Genomic DNA, 25,264 nt, shown 5'->3' on the forward strand with positions numbered 1-25,264 from the left:
CCCTTCAGGGACATTCTCATGGGAAACTACACTTTGAACAGGGATCTCCTGGTCATTCTCTGCATTAATATCCTTGACCAAACCATTGCCATCTTGAAACTCATTGCCATCACTCCCCACACCCAAAGCACCCTGCCAACAAAGACTATTTCTAAGCATATTTACAGGTTACCATTCTTCATGGGCTTATTTACAAGGCTGAACTATTGGGTAGATACTCACCTGGAATCCCAGCGGTCTGTTTTAGAGTCATATTTGTATGTAGGGATGAAATTGATTTCTCCTTCCGTAAAATCAGCAAAAGCTGTCTTTTGAGCACGCTGAATATTGAGCTAGAGGCAAAAAAACAATAGGGCAAGTCAACAACAATTTGGAAAACTATTTAAAACTACAATTTCCAGAGCTCCTAACCATGCAGTTGTTTTTTTAAAAGTGAATTTCCCATTCTCACAACACCATACTAACATGAACATACTTCAACCACCCTATGTGGCAAATGAGTTCAAAACTGGCAACTGCATCATGTGATCTCTGCACATTATTTATTATTTATTTATTATCAGTATTTATATTTTGTCCTTCTCACCTCGCAGGGGACTCAAGGCAGATCACAATGCACATATACATGGCAAACATTCAATGCCATAGACACACAACATATATAGACAGAGACACAGAGGCTATTTAATTTTCCAGCTTCATGAGGATATGGTTTTTTTAAAATTCCAGTCATCGGGAGAGCTGTTGCTTCACCATCCACTTGTGACACTGATGGAGTACCTCCTCATTCTTTTTGTACGCTACTGGAGAGTTTTATGGCGTCGTAAATTAGTTAAATCAGCATATATAAACAGACACACAGAGGCTATTTAACATTCCAGCTTCATGAAGGTATTCTGGCCACCAGGGGAGCTGTTGCTGCACTGTCCATTTGTGATACTGATTAAGTACTTCCTCATTCTTTGCATGCTTGCTGGAGATTTTTATGGCCTTGTAAATTAGTTAAATTTGCCTCCCCGCATAAGCAGTAGCTAAATTTCCTACTTGACAGATGCAACTGTCTTTCGGGCTGCAAAGGTCAACAGCAAGCTAGACAAATGGCCGGAAGCTCACTCTGACCCGGGCTGGCTTTGAACTCGTGACCTCTCGGTCAGCAGTGATTTTAATGCAGCTGACTCTCAAGCAGCTGCGCCACAACCGAAGTCCAAGCCTTCTGAAGCCTTTCCTGGTGTCTCAATCATCTCATGTTAATCAAGGCCTTGCTAAGTAAATGGCTGTAGGTTTTTCTTGGCCAGCCTAAGGTGGGGGATCCAAATGCAGGAAATTGACGAAATAAACGCAGGGTTGTCTCTCTCACCTGGTCAAATGTTAGGAGTTTCTGAAGCTCATTTCTACCGATTATACATTTCACGTCATTGGCATCAGGAAGGCAAAGCCTATAGTTCAAATCTCCCAACCAGATGACAACACTAAAAGAAACAGGAAACAGCAGAGGAACCACAGCTGTTATCAGGCACATTTGGGAGGGGGGAAAACTGGGTGCAAACAAATAGGATTACAACCCTAAACACATTTTTAGAACCGAAAACTTGAGAAGAGTACTTCGGAAAAAAGTGCTGTGTTATTTTCATCTGTACTGTTTTTCAACAGACCTTTTAATGTTTTTCATAGTTTTTTTTAACTTTTAAAAACTCTTTTTACTTCTTAAACTATTTAATATATATGAGGTAAACATATATATTAAAACCAAAAAGTAAAAAAAAAGTTTTAAAAAGTTAAAAAAAGTTTTCAAAAACTTTTTTTACTTTTTGGTTTTAATATATATGTTTACTTCATTTGTTCTAACTGTTTGTGTATAGTCTATATAAACTGGCATTTAATGTATGTATGTATACTGTGATCAGCCCTGAGTCCCCTTTGGGGCGAGAAGGGCGGAATATAAATAAAGTGTTATTATTATTATTATTATTATTATTATTATTAATAATAATAATTATTATTATTATTATATTTTAATGTAGACTTTCTATATGCTTTTTAATTGTATTACAAGTATAAATAAAGCAAACAACAACAAGGTGCTGGCTCCTGATTTGATGCATCAGTTCTAAATGTTTGAGAAATTCCAGGCTTGGGGTGAATGTCATCCGAAGGGTCAGCCTTTCTCTGTATGGTTCTGTCCATGCATTAAAACAGGACAGGAAACTTATGACCTTTCAAGTATGCCTCTCTCTATGTCCAGATAGGCAGAAAATGATGAGAAGTTGACTCCAACATTTGGAAGAACACAGGACCCACAATCTTGCACTAAAATGTTCAGCAAGAGATGCTTTTCTCCCACCTGGAAGTGTAGTATTTTGAGAAAGATGTGTTATTTTAAGAGTTGTTCTCTCTCCTCTGGGCATTTCTTTATCTCTGCTGTTTTTAATGGCATTTTTGTATGGTTCTAACTCTTTCAAACTGTACTGGTGAAAAAGAAAAGGAGTATCAAGGAGTAAATTTGAATGGTGGAGGAAACCCTTGTAATAGATAACCATAAAACATGTCACCATTCTAAGGGCTGCGGTGGCGCAATGGGTTAATGACCTGAAAGTTGGCAGTTCGAATCCGTGGGATGGGGTGAGCTCCCACTGTTAATCCCAACTCCTGCCAACCTAGCAGTTAGAAAACATGAAAATGTGAGTAGATCAATAGGTACCGCTTCAGTGGAAAAAGACAAGACGCTCCAAGTAGTCTGGCTGGCCACACAACCAGGCTTGAAAATAGAGAAAAGTGCCCCCAAAATCAGAGATGAGCACCACCTCCAGAAGCCAGAAATGAAAAGAGAAGCCTTTGTTTGTGTTTGTGTGTCTCATTACATGTGACTGTAATCAAGGCACTGAATGTATGCTTGTGTCTACTGTATATGCTGTAATCTGGTCTGAGTCCCTTAAGGGAGAAGGGTGTAATATAAATAAAGTGTATAATTATACTGACACTAATCACAGTATGACACAGCAAACAAGATATATATGTTGGATTCCATGTATTGTTATTATTGTTGTTATTATTCCATGTATTGTTATTTATTGTTATTATTGTTGTTATTATGATTGTTGTTGTTGTTGTTATTAGTTGACTCCCACAACCATTTATTATTTTACTGTCTAGACCAGGGGCCCTCAACCTTTTTAAACAGAGGGCCAGGTCACAGTTCCTCAAACAGTTGCGGGGTCGGATTATAATTTGAAAAAAAACCATGAATGAATTCCTATGCACACAGCACATATCTTATTTGTAGTGCAAAAAGTGGGTGCTAGAAACAATATCATACGAAAGCTGACTGGCACAACCTGGGGATCACAACCAGATACAGTGAAGACATCTGCCCTTACACTGTGCTACTCTGCTGCTGAGTATGCATGCCCAGTGTGGAACACATCTCACCACACTAAAACAGTGGATGTGGCTCTTAATGAGACATGCTGCATTATCATGGGGTGTCTGCGCCCTACACCACTGGAGAAATTACACTGTCTAGCCGGTATTGCACCACCTGACATCCGCCGGGAAGTAGCAGCCAATAGTGAAAGAACCAAGGCAGAGACATCTCCAGCTCATCTTCTGTTTGGGTATCAGCCAGCACGTCAACCACTTAAATCTAGAAATAGTTTTCTAAGATCTACAGAGACATTCACTGGAACACCTCAGCAAGCGAGAGTCCAAAAGTGGCAGGCTCAAACCCAGAACCTCAACCAATGGCTGATACCAGATGAGAGACTCCCCCCTGGGCACACAGAGGACTGGGCGACTTGGAAGGCGCTGAACACCAGAAGCACTCCAAGGGGCCAGATACTGGTCAAAGGACATTTAATCAACTACCAAACTCATAAATTTTGCATTCTGTTTGTTTGCTTTGTTCTGTTAGAAATGTAATATAAATGACTCGTTGCTGATGACTCGATAAATAAATAAGTGCAAAAAAAAAACACTTAAAAACAATGCAATAATTAAAATGAAGAACAATTTTAACAAATATAAACTTATTATTATTTCAATGTGAAGTGTGGGCCTGTTTTTGGCTGATGAGATAGGATTGTTGTTGTTGATGTTGTGTGCTTTCAAGTCGTTTCAGACTTAGGTTGACCCTGAGCGAGGGCTGGTAAATTACCTTAGAGGGCCATATCTGCCCCCCTGGCCTTAGTTTGAGGACCCCTGGCCTAGACACTTGAACCTGTTGCCCTCCAGTTGCTTGGGCCTCCAACTCTGAGAAGCCCTAACCAGCTTGTTCAATGGTTAGGGCTTCTGGGTGCTGAAATCCAAAATACCTGGATTTTGGATTACCCTAACCATTGAACAAGCTGGTTAGGGATTCTGGGTGCTGAAATCCAAAATACCTGGAGGGCAATAGGCTAAATTGGTTTGGCCAAGACGAAAGTCAGAGACCTTCGTGCTGCCTGATACATATATATATAGCTGTTCTAATAAAAACCTTGCCACTGAAGCTTCGCAAACAACAAGGCTACAAATTATTTCCAGATAGTTGAAGAGACTAAGATTCTGTAAGTGTAAATTCCATAAGAAGAAAGTTTTGAGAGTGGGTGAAAGAGAGGGGAAGACAGAGTGAAAGAGTGAAAGAGTTGGGAAAAGATAGTGCTGCCAGGCACAGTGGGAGATGAAAAGTATGTGAAAGGTTCACAAAAGAGAAATTAGAATGACCTGGAAGAGACAAAGTAGAGGAAGCAAAGGAGAACTGTTTTGGAAAAAGGGATTGTTTTGGAACAGAAAGGCACTGAAATGTTGTACAGAGGGAGAAAGGTTTGATTTGTGTGTGAGCATGTTTACTCTAGTCTGGCCAACTACAAAACCCATGATGCAGCACAGCCTGTGTGGCATTTTTCTTCCTGCTGCACACCCAATAGTGTATTTTGCAAATTAAACGACTGTATTTTAAATCTCCTTGTCTCTAGTGTTTGATTGGAATATAAATATGAAGCACGTGCAATCTATAAAAAAATGGGTCTAAACTGTGCTCAAAAGTAGTAGAAGCCAATATTTAGCCTACTTGCAATTTGGTGCCCTCCAGGTATTTTGGACTCCAACTCCCATCCACTTTTGTCAACATCGTCAATAATAATAATAATAATAATAATAATAATAATAATAATAATATCATCGGCACACTGGGTGCAGTGCCTAAAGACCTTGGCCTGGACTTAAACACAATCGATGCTGACAAGATTACCATCTGACAGCTGCAAAAGGCCACCTTACTGGGATCTGCACACATTATTCGTCGATACATCACACAATCCTAGACACTTGGGAAGTGTCCGACGTGTGATCCAATACAACAGCCAGCAGAGTGATCTTGTCTGCTGTGGACTCATCTTGTTGTATTTTGAATAATAATAATAATAATGCTTTATTTATACCCCGTCACCATCTCCCCAAGGGGAATTGGGGCGGCTTACATGATCTTAGAATAATGAATCTTAAGCGGCTTATGGTGAATGGTCTTAGTAGTGACCTAGGATTGTCTGCATGCTCTATCCCTCTCCAAAATTTCTATCCTGTTTATATGTCACCTGGTCACGCCCAGCATTATTTTTTAAACTTTTAATTACTACATTTGGCCCTGCCATAGGTTTTTAAACATCGCTGTGTTATTGTTAATGTTTATTGCTATTTTCTGTTTATGAGCTTTATTTATTGTTGTATTGTTTTGCTACTGTTTTATTGTTGTATTGTGGGCTCGGCCTCATGTAAGACACACCGAGTCCCTTGGGGAGATGGTAGCGGGGTACAAATAAAGTTTAATAATAATAATAATAATAATAATAATTAATAAGATTTGTACTCCCAGTTGGAGGGCACCAAGCTGGGGAAGCCTACCAAAGATTGGCCTACCCAAAGCTCCCTACAACCCTCCCAAGACGACCCCATTGAGACGCACTCATGTTTCATGATTGTCAGTTGTGGCAGACCCTGGTCTGGAGGCAGGAAGCTCATCCGGGCACAGATGTCCTTGTAATCCTGGTTCCGGCGCTCGAAATCTTCCACGTGGGCAGCGAGATGGGAGTTGACGATGCAGAAGCTGGTGTTGTGGAAGACAAACCTCACGGCCACCCCGCCTTTATTACCCTGCAGAGGCCGAGAGCAAAACAGCGGTAAGCAGAGAAGCAGAGAAGGAAGACCAACTGGTTGGAGGAGGCAACTAACAACAAGACTTAGGAGTTAACTTACCATCTTTCCCATGATGCCTGTGCCCACCGTCTCTGCCATTACATCCCTGATATAACCGTAATGTTCTTTCCGGGCAAAGACAAGCAACATCATGCCCACCAGACGCACCAGCTGCACCTGCAAGACGCAAGATACCAGGATTGCTGCCTACTCTGGTTAAAAGCCTGGTGAGGCTGCTTTGTTTAGCTGCTGATGAAGAAGGCGCCTTGAATGGAGGGATGCGGCACTCACTTTCTTGTACTTGGCCTTGGAATGCAGAGCCTTCTCCACGGCCGTCAGCCATTCTTGCTCCTTGGTTGAATCAAAATAGAAGAACGCCTCTGTACTCAGGTCCAGTTCCTGGAAGCTAAAGACAACACTTGTTATGCTCTGGACACCAGTTTCTACCAAGAGGGTTTTCCTCTAGGCCAAGGCTTCTTAAATTTTGTCCCCTTAGGACCCCTTCCCTCTTGAGAATTTTTTTACATGACCCCAAGTATATAAAACAGGTATGACCTAAGTACATAAAACAGGTAAACAGTGTTCCCTCACTTATTGCGGGAGTTATGTTACAGGACCTCCTGCAGTAACTGAAAAACTGCGATGTACGGATGCTATATTTATTGGAATACTAGTCATTCCCTACCACACGTTGCTGTGGCCCAGTCTGGTGATCTGGAAAATAAAGTAGTCAGAAAGTGTTGATTTCTAATATATGTAATTTCTTTCTGCTTGTAGGTAAACAGTATTTCTTGTTCTTCCTTTGTCAGTGTTGATGTGGAGATTGTCTGGTTTGCCTATTCTGGAACATGTAACATATAATTGTTCTTCTTTAGAGGTCCTTTTCAAATCTATGTTTGTGACTCATATCTATCTATCTATATCTATGACTGGATGGCTCTTTGTCAGGAGGGCTTTGTTTACCTTTTCTTGCCCTGGTGAAGGGAGTTGGACTGGGTGGCCTTAAGTATTTTCTGTTGGTCATGGCGGTTCTGTGTGGGAAGTCTGCCCCAATTCTGTCATTGGTGGGGTTCAGATTGCTCTTCGATTGTAGGTGAACTATAAATCCCAGTAACTACAACTTCCAAATGTCAAGGTCTATTTCCCCAAACTCCATCTGTGTTCATATTTGGGCATATGGAATATTTGTGCCATGTTTGGTCCAGATCCATCATGGTTTGAGTCCACAGTGCTCTCTGGATGTAGGTGAACTACAACTCCCAAACTCAAGGTCAATGCCCACCAAACCCTTCTGTTGTTTTCTGTTGGTCATGGGAGTCCTTTGTGCTAAGTTTGGCCCAATTTTATCATTGGTGGAGTTTAGAATGCTCTTTGATTGTAGGTGAACTATAAATTCCAGCAACTACAACTCCCAAATGACAGAATCGGGTTTTTTTGAGTGAAGGACATACATTGGGTTGTCAGGTATCTTGTGTCCAAATTTGATGTCAATTCATCCAGTGGTTTTTGAGTTCTGTTAATCCCACAAACGAACATTACATTTTTATTTATATAGATTATGTTAGTACTTATACATTATTTTAAGTCTTTATAACTTAAAATAAAGTGAAGGAAAGGAAGGAAAGGCCTTTCAAGGCTGGAGGGAGGGAGGACTGAGGAGGGAAAGCACCTCGGAGAGCAGTAGCGGCAAAACCCCACAAAACAGCGAAAATACCGTGATATATATTTCAAATTAAAATTTTTGAAAACCACGAAACAGCGAGTCTGCTAAAAGCAAACCACGAAGTAGCGAGGAAACACTGTATAAATCAAAACATTTGTTAATAATACATTATCATTTACAAGGCTTGCTAATCAAGCTGATTTTCTTTGTTATGGAGTCCAGCTGACGCTTTCACAGCAGAGTCTACTGTAAACACTTCACATTGTTGCTAACAGATCAGTGTAAATATCTAGGTGGCATTCAGAAACTTTTGACTGTTGTCCAATTTTCAACACTGATCGAAGGGAACCCCTTTTGGGACCAGGACCGACCATGCTCAAGGCCCCTGGCTATCCATGCAACCTGACCATTTCTGATGATAGACTGCTCCACAAAAGCGTTGCACACACAATTCTTTGGGCTGCTGCCCTGCAATTGATCCCTTAATGAAATGGAATGTCTGCCCTCCGCATTTGCTGGAGTAAGAAGCACAGAGAGTGTAAAACTCAGGAAGAAGCGGAAAACAATAGGGAAGGGCCTCACCCGATGCAGTAAAGGTCTGGAGGTTCAGGGTCGCAGCTCAGCCAAGGTTCCAATCCGCTGTCTGGAGACTGACCGTTCACATTCCACGTCCCCACAAAAAATCTGCAATGGATAGAAGGCTGTTGGAACAGGATGGCCATCTGAATAGACCGTCAGTCAAGAGGCAAAGACATTAAGAGTGAATAGTTTTCTACAGCTAGGATTACAGAGGAAGATGGGCCAGGGCCATCAATAATAGGATTCCTCCAGCTGGTAGTTGCTCATGCCTGACATTCTGAGCAGATTTTGCAAGTCAAAGAAATCTGCATATTCAAACCAAGCTCTTCCCTGAAATCCAGGGATGGGACAAATATGGTCCATCACAAGGATATACGTGATTCACGGAGGTATTTCTCAGGCCTTAGGTGTCCAGATTTTTTCTTAAACTAGAAATATCCCATGAGGGTATGTCTACCATTTCACCAAGCTCTGGAAAAATCCCCCTTTTCAACCAGGAAATAAATGTTTCCCAATGTAATAATAATAATAATAATAATAATAATAATAATAATCTTCTTCTTCTTCTTCTTCTTCTTCTTCTTCTTCTTCTTCTTCTTCTTTATTTGTTACCCCAGGAAGGTTCAAAACATGGGGAAACTACTCTCGAGGCTTGAAAATGCAGTGGAGGTGGAGGTGAAAAACACATTTTTTTTTAAAAAAAAGAGGAGTTGCATAGGAGCCCAATTCACCCAATTCACCTGGTTGTTAGAGTGGTGCTGCATTTCTGTGTTCTCAAATAATATGCTGAGTCCAGGTTGGTTCATCAGGTGCTCTGCTATGAGTGACTTTTCTGGTTGAATTAGGCTACAGTGCCTTTCATGTTTCCAATAAAGGATCCCCCCCAGGCAGGAATCAACCAGGCCTTGAAGCTACAAAGCATTTCAATGCTAATTAAGGTGGCCAACTGCAACATTCACACTTGCCTCAAGCAGACAAGAGTTCTTTCATCCTGGACACTATTCCACAGATATATAAACCCCACTTGTCTAGTTTCCAATGATCTCACAACCTCTGAGGATGCCTGCTATAGATGTGAGTGAAACGTCAGGCGAGAATACTTTGGGAACATCCATACAGCCCAGAAAACTCAATGCAACCCAGTGATTCTGGCCATGAAAGCTTTCAACTATACATTGAAGAGGACAATCTTTTCCTAATAACAAAGATGCCAGAAGGCCATCATTTGCTGAGGGACTTCCTCGCCTTCTACAAACTTTCATGTTGAGAGGTATAGATCTGCATCTCACCCGGACATTGCTGGCTGAAGTGGGAGACCAGTGGCAGAACCAATTTCAACTATGGTAATTCAATGGGACTCTCACCTGAAATTCTGGATGTTGACATACTCCTTCTCTCTCTTGGCGATGGCATGCTTGATGAGGCCCTCCCTCTGCCCCGACTGCGTATTTGTGGATGGCGTGAAGAGCATGCGCATTGTGCCGCTTACTTTAGGCTGGTCCTTGCTCGTGCTTTCCTTCTCACGGAGAACTCTTAACACAAAGGAGAGCATATTCCAAACAGCCCTTTCAACTGAGGACGTTAAGAGGGTGGAGGGAACATCTCCGGAGTGACTTACGGCCTGTTTGGTGGCAGAGGGGGAGGCGGAGGGTCTCGGTGAGCACTCATTTGCTGGTTCTGCAGGTTTCGTTTCTTCTCCAAACTCATGGCACTAAAGTTATCCTCAAATCCTAGAAAGCCAGAAACAAGAGAAGCTTCTGAGCTTGAGAATCATCCAGAACTCTCTGGAAAACACCTAGGACTGTAGTGTCAAACTTGTGGCTCTCCAGATGTTTGGGACTCCAACTCCCAGCTTGCCAATGGCTGGGAATTCTGCAAACCAAAGTCCAAAATATGAAGAGAGCCACAAGTTTGACACTATTGACTTTGGCGAAGGAATTTGGGAAACATCACTGAGTGTAGACAGAGCCTGCTGTCACCACCCTCACACTTCCAGTTCAACTTGTTTTGGTTTGCTCTTGCCCAGGACAGAGTAGGGAAGGCAGCAAGGTCTCTGAATGAGAGTGCTTGCGAAAGATGGAAGCAAAGATTACAAAATTCCAAGTGTTTACTAGGCAGGCGCTAAACAGGAAAAGAGGCATCAGAGAGATATAGGCTTGTACCTGCTGAGACGGGCCCAGCAGGCCTCGAGAGTCCTTTTACTTGTTGCCAAGAGGCATGGTCCACAGGATCAGGCAAAGAGGCTTTGGAAGGGGCTGCAAAAAGGAAAAAAAGCCAGAAATACCCGTGTAAGGCACTGTTGCACACTACATCACGAATGTTGGGCAAGTGGGCTTATTAACAAAAGACCCTCCTCATAAATGCACAGCAGAGTAACTTAGCAGCCGCAACGTAACTGAGCACCAGTAGCCCAAAGTGATAAAAAGAACAAAAACACAAAAATCAATATTTCCTCTTCCTTAGAAGACTTTTCTTTATATCAAAATACTATAGTTTCACTACTTACAAGAACAAGGTTTCCATAACGCAAATAAACAAACCCAAAGTACCTTTATACACAGCAGCCTTCACACTGGAGCTTTCTCACACAAGGCTTCTCTCACACAAAGGTTTACCTCACACTCCTCAAGACGACACTAGCTTTAGCCCACTGACTCTAACAGCTTCAGCCCAATAACTCTTTCAATGCTTGACTCACACTTTTGTAATCAAAAATACCCAGTTAATTTTTAATATTTCTGACAAGGAACGCCTTTTCACCCAGCATCAATCAGAGTCCAGCTGTTGCTAAAACTACATAAATTAATTTACAAAAGGCAAATACAAAAGGGAAAAATGGTACTTCCCAAAAGGCAGTAGAAAAGGTGCTATAAAATAGCAATGGTCCAAAATACCCAGATCAAAAGTCCAAATAGGTAATGTCCATGAAAATCCAAGATATCCAAAGACAGAACATCCAAGAGCAGGATACGTGAGAGTCAATATAACAAGGTATATGAAAATCCAAGGAGTCAAAGCATAGTCAATAATCCATAGCATGTAAACAAAATCCATTCACAAACAAAGGAAAAACTTGAGAGCTGGTCATAAACAGGGTGGTTTAACCAAGTTGTCTGTTCTGAAGCGCTCAGAGCGACAGAATCTAATTTAAGCTCAAACCTGACCCAACAAACATGAGATCTGGGTTGCTGTGAGTTTTCTGGGCTGTATAGCCATGTTTTAGAAGCATTCTCTCCTGACATTTCACCCACATCTATGGCAGGAATCCTGGGCTGTATGGCCATGTTCCAGAAGCATTCTCTCCTGACATTTCATCCACATCTATGGCAGGCATCCTGGGCTGTATGGCCATGTTCCAGAAGCATTCCCTCCAGAAGTTTCACCCACAGCTATGGCAGGATTTTTTTTTGTCGTGTAAGGAATGACTTGAGAAACTGCAAGTCGCTTCTGGTGTGAGAGAATTGGCCATCTGCAAGGACGTTGCCCAGGGGACGCCCGGATGTTTTTGATGTTACCATCCTTGTGGGAGGCTTCTCTCATGTCCCCGCATGGGGAGCTGGAGCTGATAGAGGGAGCTCATCCGCGCTCTCCCCGGGATTCGAGCCTGTGACCTGTCGGTTTTCAGTCCTGCCAGCACAGGGGTTTAACCCAATGCACCACCGGGGGCTCCTACTTCTGAGGATACCTGCTATAGATGTGGGTGAAACGTCCAGACAGAATGCTTCTGGAACATGGCAATGCAGCCCAGAAAACTCACAGCAACGCAGTGATTCTAGCCATGAAAGCCTTCGACAACACATTAAACATGAGAGCATCTGTTTTTGCACCTGGACTTCAAAGATTTTTTCTCACTAAGTCTTTCTGGTCTCCTCATTAACCTTTCTTTGGCTCTCTCTGAGTGGGGACCTAGTCTCATATCACGAGTTAACTCCCCATTCTCCAATGGCTGGGAAGGCCCAACCAACTGATTCTCAGGAAAAGCATCCACTATCTCTTCTGTCCCTGGCCTGTCTCTGTGATCTGTGGCCTGCATTTCAACCTGAGGAGACACAGACCCGTAAAAATCCCATCATCTCCTTCATTCTCTGAATCAGAATCCCCAGCTGGCTGCTGAGCCCCAACAGGCGCATGATGCTTCCAATGTAGGACATAACCAGACAAGATGAGCAGCAGTGTTTACCTTTCTGGATTCTCAGCACTTCATCAAGAAAGGCCAAGCATTGCTCCTCATCAGGGATCTCGAAGAGGCGCTCTCCTGTCCAGTCTCCCTGCACCCGAATCTTGCAGCCAGCTATAAACACACACACACAGAAACCACATGTTCAGGAAACAGGGCACAACGCTGATAAGCAAAACAGCTCAAACAGCCAAATTCATTGAACTTGAAAAGAGGAGAATTGTAGATCAAGGATGAAAATGCAACTTCATGCACTGGCTGATTTGTTGTTGATGTAAATTCAAAAACTGTAATGAATTTATTTCTGTGCACAAATTCAAAGAGCACCATAGTGTTTCTCTGAAACTTGTGTATGAGAAATAGCTCAAAGCAGGAAGAGACACCTTTATTACTGTAATTTGTAAATGAATTTGCAATCTGAGTGGACTTTGAACCACAAAGCAGCCACACCTAGAGATGCTTTACTTTTTGAACTTTGATCTAGTTTCCATGAATTACCTGGCGTATTTTGACATTTATTAAGAGCTTTCAATTGTATATAAAACCCACAAGGAAACAATGTTTTACGAACACGGCAAGGAGATGGGGACAATGAATAACAGTAAATTCTCTATTACAATATAATGAAAGTTTTGTTAAACACAAACGTTTTGCAATAAAGGCACATTTATTGATTTACGACATTTCTATGCCGCCCTTCTCACCCCGAAGGGGACTCAGAGCGGTTTACAAGTAAAAAGTAAATACAATATATTATATTATTACCATAGCACAATATTAGTATTACATTGTACTATAACATTATACTGTAATATTATTAGTAATATTACATTTAATATAGAATATATAATTATATCATATTATTATATTGTATTAAATTATAATATTATCAATATTATATGTATATACAATATATTATATTATATTATATTATATTATATTATATTATATTATATTATATTATAAGTACAGTGCAGGAGACAAGATGGAACTGCATTCATGGCCCCTCTCTTCATTCTGATCTCAGAGCAGCGGTTGGTGCTGGGGTGGGGCTCCCAACACATATAAAGTTAATATTTCCTATAGATTACTGAAAGATGCCTGAAGCATCTATTAGCGTAGAACAGTGATGGTGAACCTATGACACGCGTGTCAGCACTGACACGCATGGCTATTTTTGATGACATGCGGTCACATACAGAGAAGTACACCTTATAAGAGCCAATCTAATTCCATCCTTAAACTTGTAAAAGGCTCTACAAATTTAACATCTGCACGTTTGAGCATTGTTCACTCCATAACTCAGCATGGAATATACATTTTTCTTATTGAAACTATAAATATTGCAAAATTATGGGGGTTTTTTCTCGAAGTTGACACCCCACCCAAGTTATGCTCAGGTTTTTGGCAAATTTTGACACACCAAGCTCAAAAGGTTGCCCATCACTGGCGTAGGAAGTCACGCAATACTCACTGGCCCAGTCTACACAAACATATCTTGCTGATAAGATATGAAGAAGCATTTTCACCATGCAGACAGTCATTCGGAAGAAATAAAACTTGGCTCTTCTAACTGATCATGGTTTCCTGTTTTGTCCATATCAGGAAACCATGGCCACAAGTTTCAGAACACAGCAGGCTATTAAACTAACCTCAAACTATTGAAAAGAATAATCAAATCATAGAGTTGGAAGGCATCAAAAAGCCATCCATTTCACCCTCTTCTGCCATGAAGAAGTACGCAATAAAAGCAGTTCTAACAGAATGCCATCCAGTTGCTGTTTAAAACCCGCCAAAGGAGTAGACTCTCCCATAAATTGAGGCCATATATCCCACTGTCGAACCCCTGGTGATGCAGTGGGTTAAACTGCTGAGCTGCTGAACTTGCTGACCAAAAGGTCGGCAGTTTGAATCCAGGAAGTGGGTGAGCTCCTACTGTTAGCCCTAGCTTCTGCCAACCTAGCAGTTCGAAAACATGCAAATGTGAGTAGAGCATTAGGTATTGCTTCGGTGGGAAGGTAATAGTGCTCCAAGCAATCATGCTGGCCATATGACCTTGGAGGTGTCTAGGGACAATGCTGGCTCTTCGGCTTAGAAATGGGGGTGAGCACCACTTCCCAGATTCGGACTTGACTAGACTTAATGTCAAGGTGAAACCTTAACCCACTGTCAGACAGCTCTTGCCACTATAAAGTTTTTTCCTAATGTTTAGAAGGAATCTCCTTTTCCTGCATTTTGAAACCAATGTTTAATATGCTGGCTTCCTCTGGAAAAATCTCCCAGAGACAGAAAGGCCAAGCTTAAAGAGATGAGCAAGAACAAGGACAGTGAGTCAGCTGGGAAAGAGGACACATCAATGACAGTCAAAATCTATTTCTGACAGATCTCTGGTAAGGAGAGACTCACTGTTTGTTGCAATGTCAATCAGCAGCGTTTCTTCAGCCTCTGGAAGAGAAGGGAAAGGAACTGAGAGGTGCCTGGGATGTAAAAAAACTGCAACAGAAGCTGAGAAGCAGCACAAGAGGCGTAACTACCGAGGATCAGTTTGGAGAAATCTGACCCTTGCTCCTCAGTTCTAGCCTCCAATAGTCATCTTCCTATCAACTGTTGCAGTTCTACTTTCAGTTCAGGGAAAAGCCATTTTAATAAAGGTGCAAGAAGCTCTAATATGATATAATAAAAAAACCTGTATTTATATCCCACCACCATCTCCTAAACAGGACTCATGGCGGCTTACAAAAGCACATGATAGTGCAGTAAAATACACAAGATACAATAAAATAAATAACAATGACAATTTGCATAAAACAATATACATAAAACAGCATATAAAACTCCTACTAAATTACTGTATATATTTGAGTATAAGCCGATCCGAATATAAGCCGAAGCACCTAATTTTACCACAAAAAACTGGGAAAACGGATTGACCCGAGTATAAGCTGAGGGTGGGAAATGCAGCAGCTACGGGTAAATTTCAAAATAAAAATAGATACAAGTAACATTGCATTAATTGAGGCATCAGTAGGTTAAATGTTTTTGAATACAACTGTAAGTTAAGATAAGACTGTCCTCTGATTAAAGCATTATTCTAACCTTCTTCAGTGTAAATGTGTTTACATATCCTTCCAATAATAATAATAATGGATATGTAATAACAGTAATAATAGAATAAAATAATAAATGTAATAACAATAATAAAGAATAAAATAATAAATGTAATAATAATAGAGTAAAATAATAAAAAACCTTGACTCGAGTATAAGCTGAGAAAGACTTTTTCAGCTTAAAAAAAGGAGTGAAAAACTAGGCTTATACTCGAGTATATATAGTAAATAAAATACTCAATAAAATACAATCATGACTGGAGGTTTACAAAAGGCCGTATGAATATCAGTCATATAAACACCAGGAATGAGACAAAACAGTTGGTCCTCAAGTTTGCATATTTGAAGTTTCAATTTGATGCTCAGAATTTCTCACACTGTAGTGAACCAGAAGTTACATTTCATCTATTTGAACCTTCATTGTTGTTCAAGTTTCAATTGATTTATTTTAAAATACATATAAGAGTTATACATATAGATATGTACATACATGGGACACTTTGAACTTCTCTCAGTTTGGTCCTCAAGCTGGAAGATATTCTCTATACTTGACTTAAAATATGAAGGGACAACCATGGGCCTTAATATGCAAGTTGAGATTTGGCAGTAATCTGAGCACCCCTGATAACTGATTATTCTAGACAGGGATGCTGGGAATGGGTATCCAAAACATAATAATAATAATAATAATACTTTATTTATACCCCGCCACCATCTCCCCAAAGGGGACCCAGAGCGGCTTACATGAGGCCAAGCCCAGTGATACATTACAGCAACATAAAATATAAACAAAATAACATCACAATAAAATAAATAAGCCAATCAAGAAAAATAAACAGTACAAAATAACATAATGGAAAATAAAACACAGTGGGCAGGCCAAAACATCTGAAAATGTGCCATGTTTGAGAATACTATCTTCTGTTAACTCATGGCAGCTTGTCAAAGTTTCAAAGAGGACCCTTTCCCTACGACCTTGACATAACAGTGAATAAGTGGGACATTTTACTCCTTCACCAGGATCTATTCCTTTCTCTGAGAAACGACTGCCCTGGAATCTGCATTTTTATCTGAGTACCAGCCTGAAAACCTTGCTCAGAGTTTCCATTTGGGGAGATGACATTGGCCTTTCCCATCTTGCTGCCAGAAAACAATGAATGGCAACAAAATAAAAATGCAAAGAAAAACGGGTACCTTGCAAGCATTTGAAACGGCTGTTGATAGGAATGTTGTCTTGAACAGGGACTTCTTTCTCCCGGGAACGAATAATTAAACTGGAACGAAACGGAAAGGCATGTAAGTGCATTAATTACAGGATTGAGGGATTAAGGAGGTTGGGCAAAGGACAAAGAAAGACCTAATTCCGCTCCTCCAGGCAAAAATAATCCTGTTCTACAAATACTTGTTCATTTGCACATAAAATAGGGAGCATATTATCCTCAGCTTTCAGTCAAAACTTTTTATTTTCTTTTTTTGCAAAATCTTTCAAGTTTAAGTCTTAAATACCGTATATTCCGGCATATAAGACGACTGGGCGTATAAGACAACCCCCAACTTTTCCAATTAAAATATAAAGTTTGGCATATACAAGCTGTATAAGACTACCCCTCTTCCAACACACACCAAATAAAATTTTTAAAAGCATCAGATTTGATTTCAATACAGTGATTTCCCCTTCACCTCACCATTGGGACCGCATTAAGTCCACGAATCCTGATGAATGGATTTTCTTCTACTGTACTTGTACAGCGTCGCCCTTAATGCTTTCATACAGTCGCTACAGGGGTGCGGCCACTGCCATTTTTTGAGCTCCCCCCACAATATGCAGCAACCACAGATTCTCCAATCTGGATTGGAAGTTTCAGCACCCGCTCTATAAGACGACCCCCAGCATATAAGACTACTCCCACATATAAGACGACTCTCATGCATAAGGCTACTCCAGCGTATAAGACGACCCCCCATGTATAAGACTACCCCCGCGTATAAGACAACCCCTGACTTTTGAGAAGATTTTCTTGGGTTAGAAAGTAGCCTTATACACCAGAATATACGGTACTTTATTTCCCATCTAACCACTTGCAACCATCTAGTTTAAAACTATTGGGAAAATTGCTAATGTGGCACTAATTTCAGCTGCATTCTGAAACAGCATGTCTCCAAGTCATGCAGAAGTCGGGAGAGATAATAATAATAACAATAATAAACCTTTATTTATATTCTTCCCTATCTCTTTGGAGAGACTCAGGGAGGATTCCAAACATAAAAGGCAAACATTCAATGCCTGAACATAATAACAATACACCTCATAATAACAAACATTGACAACCTAACATATAAAAGCAAATTGTAATTTAACTAAAATTGAATGAAAAACACAAACTATTATAATATATGATATATATTATCTATAATGTATAATATTATATATTATAGATTGGGACTTCAAACTTTTTAAACAGAGGGCTAGGTCACAGTCCCTCAAACTGTTGGAGGGCGAGATTATAATTTGGGAAAAAAAACATGAATGAATTCCTATGCACACTGAACATACCTTATTTGTAGTGCAAAAAACACTTTAAAACAATACAATAATTAAAATGAAGAACTATTTTAACAAATATAAACTGATGATTATTTCAATGGGAAGTGTGGGCCTGCTTTTGCCTGATGAGATAGGATCGTTGTTGTTGTGTGCTTTCAAGTTGTTTCAGACTTAGATTGACCCTGAGCAAGGCCCAGGTAAATGACCTTGGAGGGCCGTATCCGGCCCCCGGGCCTTAGTTTGAGGACCCCTGTTATAGATGTTCCCTATTGCTCCAGAGGACAGGATTAATGAATGGAAATGGGAGTGAAGCTAGTGTCAGAAACTGTTCATCAGCATGTTGGGTGCAACTAGAGCAGTAGTTACCAAACTGTGTTCTGCGGAACCCTAGGATTCCACAAAATCTTGTTTAAAAATCAGTCTGTGACAGAGTTTGAAGATCTCATTAAAATTCATTGTACCTCTGCTTTAAAAATGAAATTTGAATTTGTGCCACTGAATGACTAAGAGACAAATAGCCCATCAGTAGCTGACAAGGCTATCCATATCCACTGATTGATGCGGACTGGGCTTTTTAGTTTATGCTTACCCAAAAAACAAATATAATAGTAAGCTGGATAATGGTTTCCCTTGATACTAAGTCTAGTCGTGGCTGACTCTGGGGGTGGTGGTGGTGCTCATCTCAATTTCTAAGCCGAAGAGCCGGTGTTGTCTGTAGACACCTCCAAACTCATGTGGCCAGCATGACTGCATGGAGCACCATTACATTTCTGCTGAAGCGGTACCAGAATGCTGAGTCTCAACAGTACCTATTTACTTACTCACATTTGCATGTTTTCGAACTGCTAGATTGGCAGAACCTGAAGCTGGATACCACCCTGGATTTATGCATTCAGCCGTCAGACATAAAGCCCCATTTGAAAACTATCCCAAGTACAGAAATAAAACGATTTTGCTCATCGCTTTAGGTGTAAATCCAATATTTTCTTGTGCCACAATAAATGCTTTTGGTTATATTCAATATTTTCTTGTACCAAAGTTAAAAAAATGCTGTTATATTTAAAATGTTGTATTTTTTATTTCTAAACGGACTATGATATACAAAACACTCAGGCAATAGAAGTAGATGAAAGAAGGAAGAACTTTGTGGGTTCACAGTATTTAGGGACAAAGTTAGGGTTTTGCATGAAAATAAATTATTCTAAAGGGTTCCTTGAATGAAAAAGTTTGGGAACCACTGATCTAGATAGGAGAATTATAGCAACTTAACCATTTTAACTACAACAGTTCACTGCTATGGAATAACAGGAACTGTTAGCTTGTGGGGCCACAGTAGTGCAATGGGTTAAACCGCCAGCTGTAGAAAATCTGCTGACCAGAAGGCTGGCAGTTTGAAGCCACGAGTTGGGGCAAGCTTCCGCTGTTAGACCTAGCTTCTGCCAACCTAGCAGTTCGAAAACCTGTAATGCGAGTAGATCAATAGGCAGGAAGGTAAAAAGTTGCCCCGTGCAGACATGCCGGCAAAACACGACTGGAGATGGAACAACAACACCTCCAGGCACAAGAGATGAAAGGGGAAGGCCTTTACCTTGGTTTGCGTATTGTACGTTATTGTTGTTCACTGGGCAAAAAAAATTTAATGTCTGCCTTATATCTGTATACTGTAATCTACTGAGTCCCTCCAGGGAGATAAAGCAGAATATAAATAAATAATATCATTATTATTCTCTGCCAAATAATGCTTATGACTCAACAAACTATCACTCCCATGTTTCCACAGCATTGAAACATGGCCCTTGCTTGAGCAAAACACAGCTTCCAAAGGATAACATGAGATCACAATTCAAGAAATGGGCGGGAGTAATGTAAACATCACAACACAAGGAAATGTCTTTGCGATGATATAATTGTATGTTGCTACCTCCAAAAGTGACACATAACAACAAATAATGTTTCAGCCAACTTCCTCCTGGAAGAAAGAGTATGATGTATATATGATAGTTGACTTTTGGTCAAGCAAGGGCCACACACTGGATATATAGGGAGCTGTCCAGGCCCTGTCCAGCATGCCATTATTTCAAACCTTCTCAGACCAAGCAAGAGGGAAAATAGAGAGCTGTGGGAAGACTTATTCTTCCAGCTCCGACAATATATGCAAGTGTGTGTGTGGTGACATTATCTGTTATAGAACTCCAGTATGCTGATGACAACGTCATCTGTGTGCATTCAAAAGAAGACCTACAAGCCACTCAACACCTTTGTAGAAGCATACGAGAAGCTCGGCCTGTCATTAAACATCAAGAAAACCAAAGTGCTCTTCCAGCAGTCACCAGCCAATCCCTCTCCAATGCCAAAAATACAGCTTAATGGTGTAACATTAGAAAACGTTGACCATATCTGCTACCTTGGCAGCCATCTCTCCACAAAAGTCAACATTGACACTGAAATTCACCACCGCCTGAGCTCTGCAAGTGCAGCATTTTCTCGAATGAAGCAGAGAGTGTTTGAGGATCGGGACATCCATAGAGATGCCAAGGTGCTTGTTTATAAAGCTATTGTCTCCCAACCCTGCTATACACCTGCGAGACATGAACAGTCTACAGACATCACATGCAACTCCTGGAAAGATTCCACCAGTGCTGCCTCCGAAAAATCCTGCAAATCTCTTGGGAAGACAAACGGACAAATGTCAGCGTGCTGGAAGAAGCAAAGACCACTAGCATTGAAGCGATGGTCCTCTGCCATCAACTCCACTGGACCGGCCATGTTGTCCGGATGCCCAACCACCGCCTCCCAAAGCAGTTGCTCTACTCTGAACTCAAGATTGGAAAATGGAATGTTGGAGGACAGGAAAGGAGATTTAAAGACGGGCTCAAAGCCAACCTTACAAACTCTGGCATAGACACTGAGAACTGGGAAGCCCTGGCCCTTGTACGCTCCAGTTGGAGGTCAGCTGTGACCAGCAGTGCTGTAGAATTCGAAGAGGCACGAATGGAGGGTAAAAGAGGGAAACGTGCCAAGAGGAAGGCGAGTCAAGCCAACCCTGACCAGGACTGCCTTCCACCTGGAAACTTATGCCCTCACTGCGGGAGAAGATGCAGATCAAAAATAGGGCTCCACAGTCACCTATGGACCCACCACCAGGATACTACACTGGGAGGACCATCAACCTCGGACTAAGAGGGATCGGCTAAGTAAGTAAGTAAGTAAGTAAGTAAGGTGACATTATATGTTTCACACTCAAATGGCAACTACTCACTTGTATTCAGAACCAAGCCTTGCCAGACTCAGCTCACATGGCACTCGCCGGCCAGCAGTCACTTCCAGACCCTGAACAACAGCTAAGGAAAAGGAGAGGAGGGGAAAAAAACAGCTCCCAGCCCCCTCCTCCCAAAACAAGCACACATTTTCCTAGCATTGTTGGAAATTCAGTTCAGAATGATACGGCTCTCTCTGCAGCTGCAAAGTTTCAACTAGGCTTTCCTCCTGTATCAAAAACTGCCCCCACCTCCACCCCCCCCCCCCCCAATTTAGGAAAGAGCAAAGATTACAGCTTTGCTCTGAACTGGTTGGAAAGCAAATCCTTCCCATACTCCAGATCCACCAGAGGTAGCAAGCTTGACCTGCTCTGCAGCTGAATATGTAAAAATGCTCCTCATTATCATGATGGGAATAGCAAATTGCCCAGCCAAACACCATCAGGATTTCCATAAAACAGGTTACAGACAAAGCCAAGGAAAATACTCCCACAAGCTAATCTCGTCAAGCCTGCTTTTGAGCATTTAACTAAGATCTGATATACAGAATCAACATTAGCACAAGAACTGCATTTTCTGGATCAGGACAGTGGTCCCCTTTTTCTTGCTCACAAAGGCAACAACGTTCCTCTGTTTGGTAGTTAAAGTACAGTCATAGAATCCTAGATTTGGAAGAGATTTGGAAAATTACTGCTAATGTAATAAAAAATATAACAGAATGGATAATAATAATAATAATAATAATAATAAATAGATTAATACACGGCATAATAAAATAAGTACTGGAAACAATAAAGTAATAAAAGGCATAATAAAATGAATACTATCAAATTGACAAAAAGCATAATAAAAATAATAGTAAAGTAATAAAAAGAATAATAAAAATAAATAATACCAAAGTAACAAAAGCATAACAAAATAAATAATAATAAAGCAATAAAAGGCATAATAAATAATAATAAAATAATAAAAGGCATAAAATAATAATAAAAAGTAATACAAGGCGGAGTAAAATGCACAATAACCAAGTAATACAAGGCAAACAAAATAAGTAAAAATAAAGCAACAATAGAAATAATATAATGAATAATATCAAAGTAATAAAAGGCATAATATAAATAAAATAAATAATAAAAAATGAATAATATTTTTTGTGTGTCAGAAGCTACTTAAGAAACTGCAAGTCGCTTCTGGTGTGAGAGAATTGGCTGTCTGCAAGGACATTGCCCAGGGGATGCCCGGATGTTTTACCATCCTTGTGGGAGGCTTCTCTCATGTTCCCCGCATGGGGAGCTGGACCTGACAGAGGGAGCTCATCCGCACTCTCCTCAGATTCAAACCTACAGCCTGTCAGTATTAGGTTAAAATGTGTAATAATTAAAACTCATAATACGAATAACAAAGTAATACAAGGCATAATAAAATCAACAATAAAGAAATAAAAGGGATATGAAAATCTCTCTCTATATAAATGCTCTGGTCATAATGAGTACCTTAAAAACAAAAGAACCAATGAGCGAAATCACACCAAATTTGGCAACAAAACATCTCACAACACAAGGAGTGACCATCACTCAAAATATTATGATTTTTCCATTTGGGAGTTGTAGTTGCTGGGATTTATAGTTCACCTACAATCAAAGAGCATTCTGAACTCCACCAACGATGGAATTGAACCAAACTTGGTACACAGAACTCCCATGACCAACAGAAAATACTGAAAGTGTTTGGTGGGCATTGACCTTCAGTTTTGGAATTGTAGTTCACCTCCATCCAGAAAACACTGTGGACTCAAACAATGATGGATCTGGATCAAACTTGACAGGAATACTCAATATGCCCAAATGTGAACACAGATGGAGTTTGGGGGAAATAGACCTTGACATTTAGGTGTTGTAGTTACTAGGATCTATAGCTCACCTACAATAAAAGAGCATTCTGAACCCCACCAACGATGGAATTGGGCCAAACATCTCACACAGAACCCCCATGACCAACAGAAAATACTGTGTTTTCTGGTGGTCTTGGGTGATCCTTCTGACACCCCCCTGGTGACCCCCCCTCCCCGGGGACTTGACTTTCCAGGTTCAGAAATGCTGCCTTAAGGCCATCCAGTCCAACTCTCTTCACCAAGGCAAGAAAACATAATCAAAGCCCTCCTGACAAAATGCCATCCAGCCATTCACACACACACACATATATGTATATGACAGATGTAGTATCAAAGATTTGAAAGGGACCCTTAAAGAAGGACTGTGATATGTTGCATGTTCCAGAGTAGGCAAACCAGAAAATCTCCACATCAACACTGACAAAGAAACAGCAAGAAATACTGTTTACCCACAAGCATAAAGACATTGCATATATTAGAAACCAAAACTTTCTCATTACTTTATTTTCCAGATCTACTGAGTGGGCCACAGCAACGCCTGGCAGGGGACCGCTAGTAAATAATAAAATATATAACAATAAAGTAATACAAGGCGTTATAAAGTAAATAATAGTAAAATAAATAATAAAGTAATACAAGGCATAATCAAAATAATAGTAAAATAATACTAGGCATAATAAAATAAATAGTAGGAAAATAATAAAAGACATAATAAAATAAATAATAACAAAGTAATACAAGGCATAAGAAGCTGTCAGAGAAGGATCAGTTACAGATACACATCTCCCCCCCCCCCACCCGCATTGTTTCCCATGGCAACAGAAGCACCAAACAAGCCAGTCCCCACCTCGTTCCAGTTTAACCCCCCAATACTGTCCCCCCCAATCCCCTTTTGCTCCAGGTCAGGAAGGATACAGCAAGGCCGCTCTTCCCGGCCGCGGAGGGCTCCATGGGCCCAGCCAGGCTTCGAGGCCTTAGCAGCTGGAGGCAAGGCGGGCACTGCGGGTTCCTGGCTGGGCCTGGCTTGCCCTCGGGGCGCGCTCCCGACTCCCCGGCCGCGCGCGCGCGCGAGGAAAAAGGAAACGGAAGAGCCTGACAGGAGCAGAGAGAGAAGATGCGACACTGCCCCCTGCCGGCCGGAGGGAAACTGTGTCTAGCACTGCAGAAGCCTATTGGAGAATACAGTTTTCTATCTATCTATCTATCTATCTATCTATCTATCTATCTATCTATCTATCTATCTATCTATCTATCTATCTATCTATCTATCTATCTATCTATCTATCTATCTATCTATCTATCTATCTTTTCTATCTATCTCTCTATCTCTCTATCCATCCATCCATCCATCCATCCATCTATCTATCTATCCATCTATCTCTCTATCTATCTATCTCTCTATCTCTCTATCCATCCATCCATCTATCTATCTATCTATCTATCTATCTATCTATCTATCTATCTATACATCTATCTCTCTATCTATCTCTCTCTCTCTCTATCTATCTATCCATCCATCCATCTCTCTCTCTCTCTCTCTCTATCTATCTCTCTATCTCTCTATCCATCCATCCATCCATCCATCCATCTATCTATCTATCCATCTATCTCTCTCTCTCTCTCTCTCTCTATCTATCCATCTATCTCTCTATCTATCTATCTAGATGCCTTGTATTACTTTACTATTATTCATTTTATTTGGCCTTTTATTATTTGGCTACTATTTATTTTATTATGTTTTGTATTATTTTACTATTATTTTTTATTATGCCTTGTATTACTTTATTAAATATTTTACTGTTACTTGTTTTATAATGCCTTGTATTACTTTGTTGTTATTTATTTTATTATTTCCTTTCAGATCCCTTTTATTATTATTT

At 40.6% G+C, this 25,264-nt stretch overlaps 1 protein-coding gene across 3 annotated transcripts in view; it reads right to left on the minus strand.

Annotated features, from left to right (window-relative positions):
- Positions 1 to 24,440, minus strand: part of OCRL (OCRL inositol polyphosphate-5-phosphatase) — a 43,352-nt gene extending 18,912 nt beyond the window's left edge. For 2 of the 3 annotated variants that reach the window (XM_060756335.2, XM_060756334.2), the window contains exons 1-14: positions 24,300 to 24,440; positions 21,496 to 21,566; positions 16,886 to 16,965; positions 14,991 to 15,029; positions 12,588 to 12,698; positions 10,570 to 10,662; positions 10,026 to 10,137; positions 9,772 to 9,939; positions 8,411 to 8,512; positions 6,457 to 6,571; positions 6,226 to 6,342; positions 5,936 to 6,123; positions 1,358 to 1,469; positions 223 to 332 (exon numbers count right to left, since the gene is read on the minus strand). In XM_060756335.2, the coding sequence (XP_060612318.2) occupies positions 223 to 332; positions 1,358 to 1,469; positions 5,936 to 6,123; positions 6,226 to 6,342; positions 6,457 to 6,571; positions 8,411 to 8,512; positions 9,772 to 9,939; positions 10,026 to 10,137; positions 10,570 to 10,662; positions 12,588 to 12,698; positions 14,991 to 15,029; positions 16,886 to 16,965; positions 21,496 to 21,566; positions 24,300 to 24,335 (1,454 nt within the window). In that variant the 5' untranslated portion in view covers positions 24,336 to 24,440. The remainder of the gene's footprint in view (positions 1 to 222; positions 333 to 1,357; positions 1,470 to 5,935; positions 6,124 to 6,225; positions 6,343 to 6,456; positions 6,572 to 8,410; positions 8,513 to 9,771; positions 9,940 to 10,025; positions 10,138 to 10,569; positions 10,663 to 12,587; positions 12,699 to 14,990; positions 15,030 to 16,885; positions 16,966 to 21,495; positions 21,567 to 24,299) is intronic. The other variant, XM_060756336.2, reaches the window with a different exon arrangement.
- Positions 24,441 to 25,264: the final 824 nt, after the last annotated feature.

This window comes from Anolis sagrei, chromosome 10 (assembly GCF_037176765.1).
Source record: "Anolis sagrei isolate rAnoSag1 chromosome 10, rAnoSag1.mat, whole genome shotgun sequence".
NCBI classification, from domain to species: Eukaryota; Metazoa; Chordata; class Lepidosauria; order Squamata; family Dactyloidae; genus Anolis; species Anolis sagrei.